The sequence below is a fragment of the Morus notabilis genome, unplaced genomic scaffold (genome assembly GCF_000414095.1).
Source record: "Morus notabilis unplaced genomic scaffold, ASM41409v2 Scaffold643, whole genome shotgun sequence".
Lineage (NCBI taxonomy): Eukaryota > Viridiplantae > Streptophyta > Magnoliopsida > Rosales > Moraceae > Morus > Morus notabilis.
The window spans coordinates 34,072-47,363 of NW_010360479.1; the positions used below are offsets into that span (position 1 = coordinate 34,072).

The 13,292-nt window shown below is 36.3% G+C and overlaps 1 protein-coding gene and 1 pseudogene across 4 annotated transcripts; both read right to left on the reverse strand.

Annotated features, from left to right (window-relative positions):
* Nucleotides 1-5,714: 5,714 nt before the first annotated feature.
* Nucleotides 5,715-6,784, reverse strand: LOC112091301 (annotated as a pseudogene).
* Nucleotides 6,785-10,521: 3,737 nt separating this feature from the next.
* On the reverse strand, nt 10,522-12,721 carry LOC21412872 (chalcone synthase 2). Of its 4 annotated transcripts, none has more exons than XM_024164535.1 (3): nt 12,468-12,721; nt 11,768-12,099; nt 10,522-11,389 (listed from the first exon to the last, which is right to left on the reverse strand). In XM_024164535.1, exons 1-3 carry the CDS (start codon nt 12,661-12,663, stop codon nt 10,718-10,720), a joined length of 1,200 nt encoding a protein of 399 aa, XP_024020303.1. In that variant the 5' UTR covers nt 12,664-12,721; the 3' UTR covers nt 10,522-10,717. The 4 variants fall into 4 exon arrangements, with proteins under 4 accessions (XP_024020303.1, XP_024020304.1, XP_024020306.1 ...); XM_024164536.1 differs by having other exon boundaries at nt 10,522-11,374; nt 11,753-12,099; XM_024164538.1 differs by lacking the exon at nt 11,768-12,099 and having other exon boundaries at nt 10,523-11,721.
* Nucleotides 12,722-13,292: the final 571 nt, after the last annotated feature.

Genomic DNA, 13,292 nt, shown 5'->3' on the forward strand with positions numbered 1-13,292 from the left:
CTTGTAATTCTACCAGACACAAAGGGCAAAATGGGAATTTTGGAATTACGGAATTCTAAAATTAAATACTCGAAAAATAATTAATTGTGAATTAATTATTATTTAAATAATGTGATTATTTAAATTTGAATTTGAACATATCTAGATTTTTCCATTTAAACTTATTTGATAAGTTGTTCAATTTAGAATTCAAATTAATTTAAGTTTGACTTAAATTCGAATTTGAATCTGAATTAAAATTGGACTACTGGATAAAGGATAAAATCTATTCCTTCTCTATTTGATATAGGCGCCACACACAGGGATAAAACCCTAGAGTGTGGCCAGCCACCAAGTGGATAAGGGGAAGGGATTTTTTGTTCCAAATTCAAAATTGGAGATAATGATTTGATTCTATTTTGAAGTTTGACTTCTTCTCTTTAAATATGAGAAAGATAGAAAATTGTAGAGACAATTTTTAAACATATATTGAGCCCTAGTTTTTGAGTGTGGCTGAAATTCTCATAGAAAAAAAAAAGAGAACAAAATATTTTTCTCCAAAAATTCCACATCGTGCATGCGTTGGTGTTTGTGGAAATTCGAGTGTTTAAGAAACCTATTTTGTCTCACGTGTGCCCACACACACGTCTACGTGGAATCAAGGAATTGACGTGGAAGACTTTGGTATTCTAAACACAAAGCTTGGAGCAAGGACTGTTCGTGGTCAAAGAAATTCAAGTTATCATCCGAGTCGGCTTCTAGGTATTTTTCGGTTGATCCTTGAATGATGTAAATTAATGTGATTAATTTATTCGTGCATAAATTAATATAATCTATAGAGTATCTCAAAAGTTTTATGAAAAATTTTGTTATACATGATCCGCTGTTTTTCATCCCCACGCTTCCGCACCCGAATTCGATTCGGGAACCAGCATCTAGTGATTCACTTAAACGAGCATCGCGGACCTTAATCATTTGTTCCTGCATTAGGCAAAGTGTTATAAACTTTCAAATTAGAGTCAAAAAATATAAAATCAAACAAAATGATAAAGTGTTTAGTAATTCTTACATAATCTTCCTTTTCTCTCTCAGTTGTCCATCCCCGTGATTCACTCCAATGAGTGTTCTTGAAGACCTTAAAATACCTTCCCGAAGCATTTGAGTCAGAACTTGAATGTGTGTTCTATATAGAAATCATTATTTGTTAGTTAGTTAAAAAGAAAAAAGAAATTATGGTTTCAAGTGATAGTATACTTAAGTGAGTGCAAGTTAATTACATGGACTTCCTCCAAATGTTGAACTATAGATCTTGAGCCACCCAAATAACCTACTGGCTTTTGGAATGATTTTCTGCAACAACCTGTGCTTTTTTCTATATAAATGAAAATAGAAACATTTAAATGCATTAAAATATAATAGAAATTTCGACAGCATCTCCCATATAATTTCAATTAACCCAGAAAATCCAAAACCACATATATTGGTTCAATTTGTATATCCAAAACCACATTCTCAAACAAACATCTCATAATACAGTTAAGTTGTTCATTTTACCTGCCATTGATCATCGCCAAAGCAATTGGTGCACATCCACTCCCAATCATCTGGTTTAATGTATTGCTTCGGTAAATGTTGCAATGGATCTGTTCCTTCCTCAATAATGGCCTGATATTTTTGGTGGCACCGATATCGATAACCTTTAAAGCGCTCATAGAAATATTGATGTACAATGTCTTTCAATTGTGAATGCGCCTCAAAATCTAAATGAAATAGATCCTGAAGAAAAAAAAATTGCTAAATTTGTTCTTATATAAGTGCAATCGTTATAAAGAATAAGTTACAATAGAAAATTTTACTTGCAATCGTCTTATGCATTCATTTTGTTCATTTTCAGGAATCTTACCCTAACCACTATAGTTTAATGGAGCATGATGGCGAACTATAGAGCCGATTTTGCTCGCAAATTAGCCCGCATGCTCCCCGTAAATTCGGAGCTCAGATTCTCTAAATTGTACTTGAAGCTTTCCTTTCTTGGTCACATAAATCCAACTCTTATCCATATCTGACATGTTAGTAGATCTACGAATTAAAGGTTGGTGCCTAATGTCAGCTGGCTAAACAAATGCAAACAAATTTTAAATGCAAACAAATGTCTGCTGTCGAACTACCACTTCAGGCGTCAATATAGTATAATACAGTCAATAGTCAATTTTTTTTCAACTTCGCCAAATGTCCTGGTAATTCGAATGACCAGAAATCAACTTAAGAAAAGCCAGGAAGCAACTTAATCCGAATGACCGGAAATCAATGTCAAAGCCATGAAGCCAGGAAGCAACGTCAAAATAAGAATACAACTTCAAAGAAAAAAAGAGAAGCATATATCCAATACAGATTCTTGTCCTAAAGGCTCAAAATAGATTCAACTAATTCAAACAGATTCTTATCCTAAAATGCTATAAAAATAAAAACTTTTCCACGATGAGAAAGGGAAAGATAAAATTGACCAGAAATGAGGAGGCGTTGATGGTGAGGGGAGAGATCTTGGGTTTGTCGGCAACGACGACAATCGGCGGCGGCGACAGCGACAATCGAAGGCGGTGGAAGCAGGAATCGGAGCCTACGACGCCAAGAATCAGCGGCTAGAGAGAGAAGGAGTGAGAGAGAGGAAGAAAGGCGGAGGAATTTCTAGCAGAGATGCGAAGATTGCGAAGTGTTTCCGAAGAAGGGGAAGAAGGGCTTCTTCGGGCGGCCGAGTTTCTGAGGTAGAAGCGGAAGGGCTTTTTTTGTTTTAATGAAACTAATGTGTGTGTGTGTGTGTGTTTAATTTTTAAGGTTAAATTGATTTTCCCACCAAAATTTCGTTCTTTCTTTTGTTACCAAAAAAATGTTTTGGTTCTTTTGGTAGCAAAAAATTTCTTTTTGCCAACAAAATAAGAATTTGGTAGCAGAATCATGTTTTCTGCTACCAAAATTTAGTATCAGAAACTTATATTTTTTATTAACAAACATTATTTTGGTAGCTGAAAGCATACTTTTTTTGCTACCAAATATAAATTTGGTACCAAAAAGACATATATTAAAGATTAAAAAAATAACGTTTTAATGTCAAAAATTATTTAAGAATCATTGTTCTAATAACATTATAACAAAAAAATATAATTTTGAAATTGAGATACATTATTCAAAGTTAAAAATCAATCAAATAAGGAAATTATATACTATTCTATGTGGAACATATACTTAGTTAATAATATCATATATATATACATATGAACATGTCTCTTGCTACACCTACACAAAATAATTAAATTATCAAATAATTGTTATACAAAATATACTAGGATGATTGTTAAAACTTAATATAGGACATATTCATAGAAAATTCAAAAAAAAACAAATACAAGCACAAAATATAAATATTAATGTTTTATATGATTTGCTACCAAACACAACTTTTGGTAGCAAAAAACGTCTTTTTGTCACCAAAATAAGAATTTGGTAGCAGAATCATGTTTTCTGCTACCAAAATTTGGTAGCAAAAAATTATGTTTTTTGGTAGCAAAACTTGATTTTTTGCTACTAAAATTTGGTAGCAACAAATTATGTTTTTGGTAGCAAAAACATAATTTCTCGCTACCAAATTTTGGTGGCAGAAAACATGATTCTGCTACCAAATTCTTGGTAGCAAATGTTATATGTTTTGCTACAAAAAATAATTTGGTAGCAAATACCACGGGCGGGAAAAAAATTTGCTTCCCGCCAAATTTTTGTTACCAAAACATATTTTGCTACCAAATTTTTGGTAGCAAAAAAGTCATATTTTGCTACCAAATTTTTGGTAGTAAAATCTTATGTTTTTGTTACCAAATATTATTTTGGTAGCAAAAAGCTCTTGGCGGGAACCAAAATTCTTTTCCCGCCATGTTATTTGTTACCAAATTATATTTGGTAGCGGATTGTGTTGTTTTTGCAACCAAATTTGATAACTAAAGCCTTGATACTTTTAGTTACAAAAATTTGGTAGCAAAAAGTGTGTTTTCTGCTACCAAAAATGTTTTGGTAGCAAAAGGATTGGTCTCTTAAAGTCACTATTCTTGTAGTGACATCCCATTTGAACTTTTAAACCAAACCAATACTTTAGTCTACGTACACTACACCTCCACATTTGTAGTATTTTAACGTTCAAATCCCAAAGCATATCTTACGTAAATCACTAACCATGTGCAGCCAATCATCTCCAATAAATTCATATCTGCAACTCTTGAACTTGAATTTAAATTTTCTCCGCATCATATTCGGATTACTTCACAAAAATAATCAAATCCAAATTAATTATATTGTTACTTTCAAGCTATATCTCATTTTAAATTAGAAATTAAATCCATATCACTTAGTCTGCATATAAACCATCTTCCGTTCAAATTCAAATAACCATCTTTAATCCATATCTCCACAGATCACAACTCAACAGAACTTGCAACTTCAACTTGGTAAGGGTGAAAATGCTAGAAACTTGGTAAGTGTAACATCATTGCCTGAAGCAACATGCAATATTCTCAGCTTGTTATACTTATATCATGGCTTGTTTCGTCTTATTTCAAGTATGAGAAAGAGAAAGCGGCACGGATTAGGGTCCGTTTAGTTTGCAGATTCAAGTTTTTAATTTGAGTTGATATGTGACTTTATGTGAGCTTTTTTTACTATAGTAAAAAAATTAAATGTGATTGTTTTTAAGATTTTTTTACTGTAAAAAGACATTCTTGTTATTAGTTTTAGCTAATTTGTGAATGTAGATTAAAACCTTACAGAACTAATTATGTACGAGTGTTAATATTGCAACACATCAAAATTAATTTCTTCTCCTCTAACAGCAATTATTGCCTGAAGCAACAAAGAATCTCAAGTCCTGAAAGCACTAATGATATCGGCATGAGAGCTCTCTTTTACTAACTTTTGTGTAGTAAAATAGTCATACTAAAAGAATAAAATTTAAATAATGGGAACATTACAATGTTTGATAGTGTGCTTAAGTATTTAACTGATTTAATGCAACAATTATTAGAGGGAGAGGCGGAGGAGGGGAGAGAGATGCACAATTTCTTGTCTGGTTTAGGAAAGAGCGGCGGAAGAGTGAAGATGGATGGACCCGTCAATATCAACTAATCTTTCTACAAATTCATCAAATTTGTTAAATATTATTCTACCCACCAAAAAATCTTTTAGCTAAACTTAATAATTTGGTAACAAAACAAATAAATATCATTAATTCTTTCGACTCTCTCCCCCTTCCGCTTAACTAAAATAACTTAAAGTATTGTTACGACTTTCTTTATCATTCACATTCTTCATCCCTACAACTCTCCGTCATTCCTACTCTTCATTATTCAAATTAAAAAGAGCAGAATATACGCAACTTCTCATCAAATAATTATCCAACTTTATAAATTGATGACTGAAACTTAGAGAGTGGTGAAATTTTCATTCTCTCTTTTACAATTATAAAACTGAAATATTAAGAAACACAAGATGAATACATTATACTAAAAAAAATAACAAATTACAAAACTGTTCTTTTTATCTTGATCACTTATTCTATGATTAAAAAAATAATAGTTTGTAGGACACAATCTATAACAATGTAATGACATATTAGTGTCACACATTAATTAAAGATTAGGGTCCCGCAACATGGAACACACAAGTAGAATCCACATTTTATTAATTATGTTGCTGGGTATTGTTGATACCACTAAGCATTATTCCACAATCTAGGCAACAATAGGGACACTCTGCAACACCACTGTCTCCACTGTTAGTCCTGGCCCGAACCCAAGCAGAACTCCCCACTCCAATCCGTCACCAGTGGTGCTCTTTTTCTCCTCCAACGACCTCTTCCTCATCTGATTCAGGATAAAAAACACAGTTGCACTTGACATATTTCCATACTCGCTCCACACATTCCAAGTGTCTTTAAGCTTCTCCTTCTCTAGCCCAGCTTTGTCTTCTATCTCTTTTATAATGGCAGCACCGCCGGGATGTGGCGCCCAAAACACTGAGTTCCAATCACTAATTCCAAATGGGCCCAATGCTTCTTCCAAACATGTTTAAATGTTTTTGCCAATTATCTTTGGCACTTGCGGAGATAAGACAATTGTGAGTCCGCAATCACGTAAATGTCCCCCTACTGTGTTTTCTGAGTTAGGAAGAATAACTTCCGACGTAGAAACAAGCCGAAATAATGGTCTTTCGACCGACCCTTCATCCGGCACATTGGCACCAACGATCACAGCCGACGCACCATCAGCGAAGATTGCTTGGCCCACTAAAGAAGCACTATCATCCTCCGAGGGACCGCGGAAAGTTGGAATGGTGAGTTCGGAGCAAACAACGAGAACACGTGAGCCGGGATTGTTTTCGGCCAAGTCCTTCGCAATACGAAGGACAGTGCCGCCGGCGAAACAACCTTGGTGGTAGAGCATGACTCTCTTGACGGATCTTTCGAGGCCAAGAGACTTGATCAGCTGATAATCAGCGCCGGGCATGTCTACTCCTGAAGTGGAATTGACAATGAGGTGAGTAATTTTGGATTTCGGTTGGCCCCACTCTTTGATGGCTGCTATTGCTGCGCTTTCACCAAGCTTTGGCATCTCGACAAGTTTCAGATCCATACGTGCGTTAAGTGATGGAGCATCATAGCTACACATACTCGGGTTTTCTTTGAGGATATCTTCTGTCAACCTCATGTGCCTCTTCTTTATCAATGATTTCTCACCTGCATGCAACGATATGTGTGTCACTAAATCTAAAATTTTCTATGAAAAATGAACTGTAAGAAATTATTTAGTTAAAGAGAGTGCGTAAGGAGATAGAATTATAACATTTATCTCCTGAGCGGTCTCCAAAATCTCTCACGCATGCTTCACTGAGTTATTTATAGATATTAACTTGAACTTGTTGGCGTCGATTCCATTGAATATATCTTTGAGAGCACAAGAGTTGTAGTTAGCCAACTTGTCTTCATCAGTTGAACACGAGGTTTCTGGCTTTAGAGACTCTTTCCTTTAAGCATCCTTAGTTGCAGGATGAGTCGAGCCATTTAGAACAGCACGCCAAGCCTTCTCATCTAAGACCTTGATGAAAGCCTTCATTCGGGCCTTCCAATATGAATTGTTTGAACCATCCAGCAGAGGGGGATGTACAACTGAACCTCCTTCCTTCAAAAAATGCATTTCAAATGTAACATGATCGCACCGAGCGAACGATCAGTGAACCGCACTGATACCATGTTCTAGACTGATTGTACCTTTGGTATTCAAGATGGTATTTTAACACAGTTTGGGACACGACTTAATTAATTAAGATCCAGAAATTGTTTTCAATTTCTGAAGCAGGATAAAGTACCAAAATAAAAAGAGCACGCAATGTGATATCACACTTTGGTGTGCACACATACATCTATGGGTAGGGCTATAAGATTTCGGCCCGAAACTCGACTAACCGACCCAACCCGACCCTATGCTACCAAAAAACATAGGTTTTTTTTTTTCAAATTCAAACCTGCCCAACCCGCATTGTGCGGGTTGGTGTACCGGGCGGGCATCCTGTGAGCCCTCATTCCCCGACCTGGCCGTGTGAAGATACACAGTTAAAAAAAAACCTACTCGGTAATCACTTTCACCTCTCTCTCACTTCGCAGTTCAGTCTCGCCTCCTAGCTCCCTCGTCTCCCCTCGCCGCCTCTTCAGTTCTCACTTCTCAGTTTCCCTCAGTCTCTCTTAGTCTCCTACTCTCTGTTGCTCTTCCTCTTCTCACAATCACTGTTTGCTGCCTGTCACTCACCGTTTCTTCTTCTTCTAAACATTGTGAAGCAAACGCGTTTGGTTGATAGATTTTGGTCGCGGACTACTTCAATCCCAGGCTCTTTGGTCATGGGGTGGTGGGGTGCTACGACGGTGTCTTTTGGCGAGGAAAACCCATAAAGCCCAACGAAGCTTCCAGATCTGCGCCATGTTGTTTAGCAAAAATTTATGATTCTGATTGTAGGATTATTTTAGCTTACAACTGAAATCTTATAGACCTACTAAAATTTGCTCCATCACACAGAGGACACAGGCCCAAACCGGCTAACCCAAAAAATTGAGCCTATTCGGCCTGTGCGGCTCAGCTCAAATTTCAGGCCCAACCCGAGCCTAGCCAGCCGACTTACACCCCTATCTGCGGGGCCACGCCTAGACAATCAATAAGTTACTATGTTCTAGTTTTTACAGACACTGACTGACTATTCACACAGGACTCCCTTCGAGACAGTGACACTGTACGACGAATCTCCATAGTGATGTTGTTTAACATGCACCATACGTCTTCTATTCACTCGGCCAACTCCCTTCCACCGGCAAAGCTTCTTTCTGAATGCAACAAGGCACTCTCCCAAAACGCGTAATGGTTAACATTCAAAGTCTCTCAAAAGCACGGACGTCTCTCTAAATATTTCTTTGTAAAAACTCTCAAACTCACCAACTTTTTCTCAAAAAATGTGAGCTAAATGCATGCCTTTAAAATAAGGCGTCTAAAGCTAATCGAGAATCTCTCCCCCAAAGATCTTTTGTTTTCTCCATGATTCTCTCTTAGATTATTTCCACAAAATTTTCTCCTCAAAATCTCACCAATAAAATATCTGCGATTCTCTCAAAAGAATATCACACATAATCTCCTTTCAAAGTAACTCCACAAGAAAATATCTCCAAAAAATCTTTCATGATTTTTTTCTCAAAATAAAATCTCCACAATTTTATCTATTTCATTATCTCACTTAGACTTCCTCCAAACACACGGATCATATAAGCCTCCTTATAAGCCAAAACACCAAATCCCATTAGAACTTTTAAGTTAAACTAATGCTTTAGTCTACCTACACCACAGCTCCACGTTTGTAGTATTTTAACGTTCAAATCTCAAAGCTTATCTCACGTAAATCACTAACCACGTGCAGCCAAATCATCTCCTATAAATTCAAATCTGTAACTCTTGAACTTGACTTTAAATTTTCTCCACATCGTATTCGGATTACTTCACAAAAACAATCAAATCCAAATTAATCTTCACACTTTCAAGCTATATCTCATTTTGAATTTGAAACTAAATCCATATCACTTAATCTGCATATAAGCCATCTTCCGTTCAAATTCAAATAACCATTTTTAATCCTTATCTCCACAGATCAGAACTTAACAAAATTTGCGACTTCAACTTCAAATCTGATTTTTAATCATCTTCTGCAATCCGATATCTTCTTGAACCCGTTTTTTGAATTTTGACAAGATTGACGATAAATTGCCAACTAATAAAAGTATATAACATTCCCGAGTGTATTGCAACCTCATATCACTCAAAATGCTAGAAATATGGTAATTTTCTAGTGTAACATCATTGCCTGAAGCAACATGCAGTATTCTCAGCTTGTTATATTGATATCATTGCTTGTTCCGGCTTGTTTCAAATAAGCAAAAGAGAAAGCGGCACAGATTAGGGCCCGTTTAATTCGCTGATTCGAGTTAAGATGTAACTTTATGTGAGAGCTTTTTACTATAGCAAAAAAGTTAAATATGACTGTTTCATAGAGATTCTTACTTTCTTACTGTAGGAAAACTCGATATGTTTTATATAACCTATAAAAAGGCCTTCTTGTTATTAGTTTTTGCTAATTTGTGAATGTAGATTACGACCTTACAGAACTAATTTTGTACGAGTGTTAATATTGCAACACATGAAAATTAATTTCTTCTCCTCTAACAGCAATTATTTTGCCTGAAGCAACAAACAATCTCAAGTCCTGAAAGCACTACGATTATGGACCATGTCCTATCTTATTGCAAAGATGCAACAAATAGAGTGGCAAAGATATCGGAGCTCTCTTTTACTAACTTTTGTGTAGTAAAATAGTAATATTGCAAGAATAAAATTTAATAGGAAGATTACAACGTTGTTTAATATTGTGCTTAAGTATTTAACTGATTTAATGCAACAGTTATTAGAGGGAGAGGCGGAGGAGGGGAGAGAGATGCCCAATTTCCTGTCTGGTTTAGGAAAGAGCGGCGGAAGAGTGACGATGGATGGACCCTGATATGAACTAATCTTTCTACAAATTCATCAAATTTATTAAATATTATTCTACCCACGAAAAAATCTTTTAGTAAAATTAATTATTTGGTAACTAAACAAATAAATATCATTAATTTTTTCAACTCTCTCCCCCTTCCGCTTAACAAAAACAACATAAAGTATTGTTACCACTTTCTTCATCATTCACATTTTTCATACCTTCAACTCTTCATTATTCCTACTCTACATTATTCCAACAAAAAAGAGTAGAATATACACAACTTCTCATCAAATAATAACCAACTTTATAAATTGATGACTGAAACAGAAATTAATAACCAACATTTTTCATTCTCTCTCTTTTATAATCATAAAACTGAAATATTAAGAAACATAAGATGAATACATTATACTAAAAAAAATAACAAATTGCAAAACTGTTTCTTTTTATCTTGATCACTTATTCTATGCTTAAAAAACAAATAGTTTGTGCGACACAATCTAGAAAAATGTTATGACATATAAGTGTCACACATTAATTAAAGTGTGGGGTCCCGCAACATGGAACACACAAGTACAATCCGCATTTTATTAGTTATGATGCTGAGTATAGTTGATACCACTAAGCATTTTTCCACAATCTAAGCAACAATAGGGACACTCTGCAACACCACTGTCTCCACTGTTAGTCCTGGCCCGAACCCAAGCAGAACTCCCCACTCCAATCCGTCACCAGTGGTGCTCTTTTTCTCCTCCAACGACCTCTTCCTCATCTGATTCAGGATAAAAAACACAGTTGCACTTGACATATTTCCATACTCGCTCCACACATTCCAAGTGTCTTTAAGCTTCTCCTTCTCTAGCCCAGCTTTGTCTTCTATCTCTTTTATAATGGCAGCACCGCCGGGATGTGGCGCCCAAAACACTGAGTTCCAATCACTAATTCCAAATGGGCCCAATGCTTCTTCCAAACATGTTTGAATGTTTTTGCCAATTATCTTTGGCACTTGCGGAGATAAGACAATTGTGAGTCCGCAATCACGTAAATGTCCCCCTACTGTGTTTTCTGAGTTAGGAAGAATAACTTCGGACGTAGAAACAAGCCGAAATAATGGTCTTTCGACCGACCCTTCATCCGGCACATTGGCACCAACGATCACAGCCGACGCACCATCAGCGAAGATTGCTTGGCCCACTAAAGAAGCACTATCATCCTCCGAGGGACCGCGGAAAGTTGGAATGGTGAGTTCGGAGCAAACAACGAGAACACGTGATCCGGGATTGTTTTCGGCTAAGTCCTTCGCAATACGAAGGACAGTGCCGCCGGCGAAACAACCTTGGTGGTAGAGCATGACTCTCTTGACGGATCTTTCGAGGCCAAGAGACTTGATCAGCTGATAATCAGCGCCGGGCATGTCTACTCCTGAAGTGGAATTGACAATGAGGTGAGTAATTTTGGATTTCGGTTGGCCCCACTCTTTGATGGCTGCTATTGCTGCGCTTTCACCAAGCTTTGGCATCTCGACAAGTTTCAGATCCATACGTGCGTTAAGTGATGGAGCATCATAGCTACACATACTCGGGTTTTCTTTGAGGATATCTTCTGTCAACCTCATGTGCCTCTTCTTTATCAATGATTTCTCACCTCGTGAGCCGGGATTGTTTTCGGCCAAGTCCTTCGCAATACGAAGGACAGTGCCGCCGGCGAAACAACCTTGGTGGTAGAGCATGACTCTCTTGACGGATCTTTCGAGGCCAAGAGACTTGATCAGCTGATAATCAGCGCCGGGCATGTCTACTCCTGAAGTGGAATTGACAATGAGGTGAGTAATTTTGGATTTCGGTTGGCCCCACTCTTTGATGGCTGCTATTGCTGCGCTTTCACCAAGCTTTGGCATCTCGACAAGTTTCAGATCCATACGTGCGTTAAGTGATGGAGCATCATAGCTACACATACTCGGGTTTTCTTTGAGGATATCTTCTGTCAACCTCATGTGCCTCTTCTTTATCAATGATTTCTCACCTGCATGCAACGATATGTGTGTCACTAAATCTAAAATTTTCTATGAAAAATGAACTGTAAGAAATTATTTAGTTAAAGAGAGTGCGTAAGGAGATAGAATTATAACATTTATCTCCTGTAAGTGTTTTAATTCTATCTCCTGATGCCAGATGGTGACAGGAAAAAATAATAAAAAAACTCACACTAGAAGGAAATTTAACCACCCAACATTATCTGCTGCAACTATATGATTTCAACAAAATAGTGCTTACGAACCATATTGTAAGATCAAACTACTTATAGATTATCTCACAAATTTCAAGAATAAAAAAGAATGATAGCTTGAAATATATTATGATAAAAGATTGGTTTCTCATTGATTTGCTTACAAATGCGCTTGAACTTCTCTTTTAATTCTGTCTTGTCCTCTGAATTTGTAACTCTGAAGTAGTAATCAGGATAGTCAACTTGATTGAAGAAGTTATCGGGATTAGCTGTGCCGATTGCTAAAATTGAGGCTACACCAGGTCCACCTCGTCGGATCACTGGCTGGCTTCCCTCCTCGGACACGTTATTAGGCGCCATAGTTCGCTGCTTAAAGGGAACGCTGAGTTATTAAAAGGTTGATAAGAGAAGGAATAGATGTCGGATATGAAGGATTTGCACTTGTTTCTCTTGGCTTTTTATAGACGTAAGGGTACTGTTATAATCCTTGCTATAGTTCTGAAATGATGTAATAATTAATCCAATTAAAATGGTTTTTAATAAATATTAGTCGATCACGTGTACTAAATATGTTAATTGTAAGTGAGAGGAAGTTTCACTTTTTGTCTTTTCTGAAACTATTAGATGGAAACCCGCATTTGGATAGAGTACCGAAAGAAAATCTCTGTGTTTTTATTCATTTCCACAGCCAACAACTTGCTTCCCTTTCGGTAGTCAAAGTCAAGTTGTTGACTACGAAAGAATAAAATATTTGAATTACGTGTTGGTTCCACCTTCTTCCTATAATTTATTTGTAGAAATAAATAAATTAGGTGCCCAAATATTTGGATTATTTATTTGTGGAATTCTTTAGGTTGTTGACTAGGAATGATATAAATAGGAATCAAGATCTGTTGTGTTTCGATGGTAGTCTTGTTTAAGTATTTATAATATTTTATTTTTATTTATGGAGTGAGATTTTAAAATTTAAATGACATGATAAATAATTA

What these genes read in the sequence shown, in the direction of transcription:
- LOC21412872 (XM_024164535.1), bottom strand. Translation starts at nt 12,663, where the DNA reads ATGGCGCCTAATAACGTGTCCGAGGAGGGAAGCCAGCCAGTGATCCGA. An exon ending in AGAGAAGTTCAAGCGCATTT is followed by an intron (nt 12,100 to 12,467) that starts GTAAGCAAATCA and finishes CGTTGCATGCAG; the next exon opens with GTGAGAAATCATTGATAAAG. An exon ending in GTTTCGCCGGCGGCACTGTC is followed by an intron (nt 11,390 to 11,767) that starts CTTCGTATTGCG and finishes GGCGGCACTGTC; the next exon opens with CTTCGTATTGCGAAGGACTT.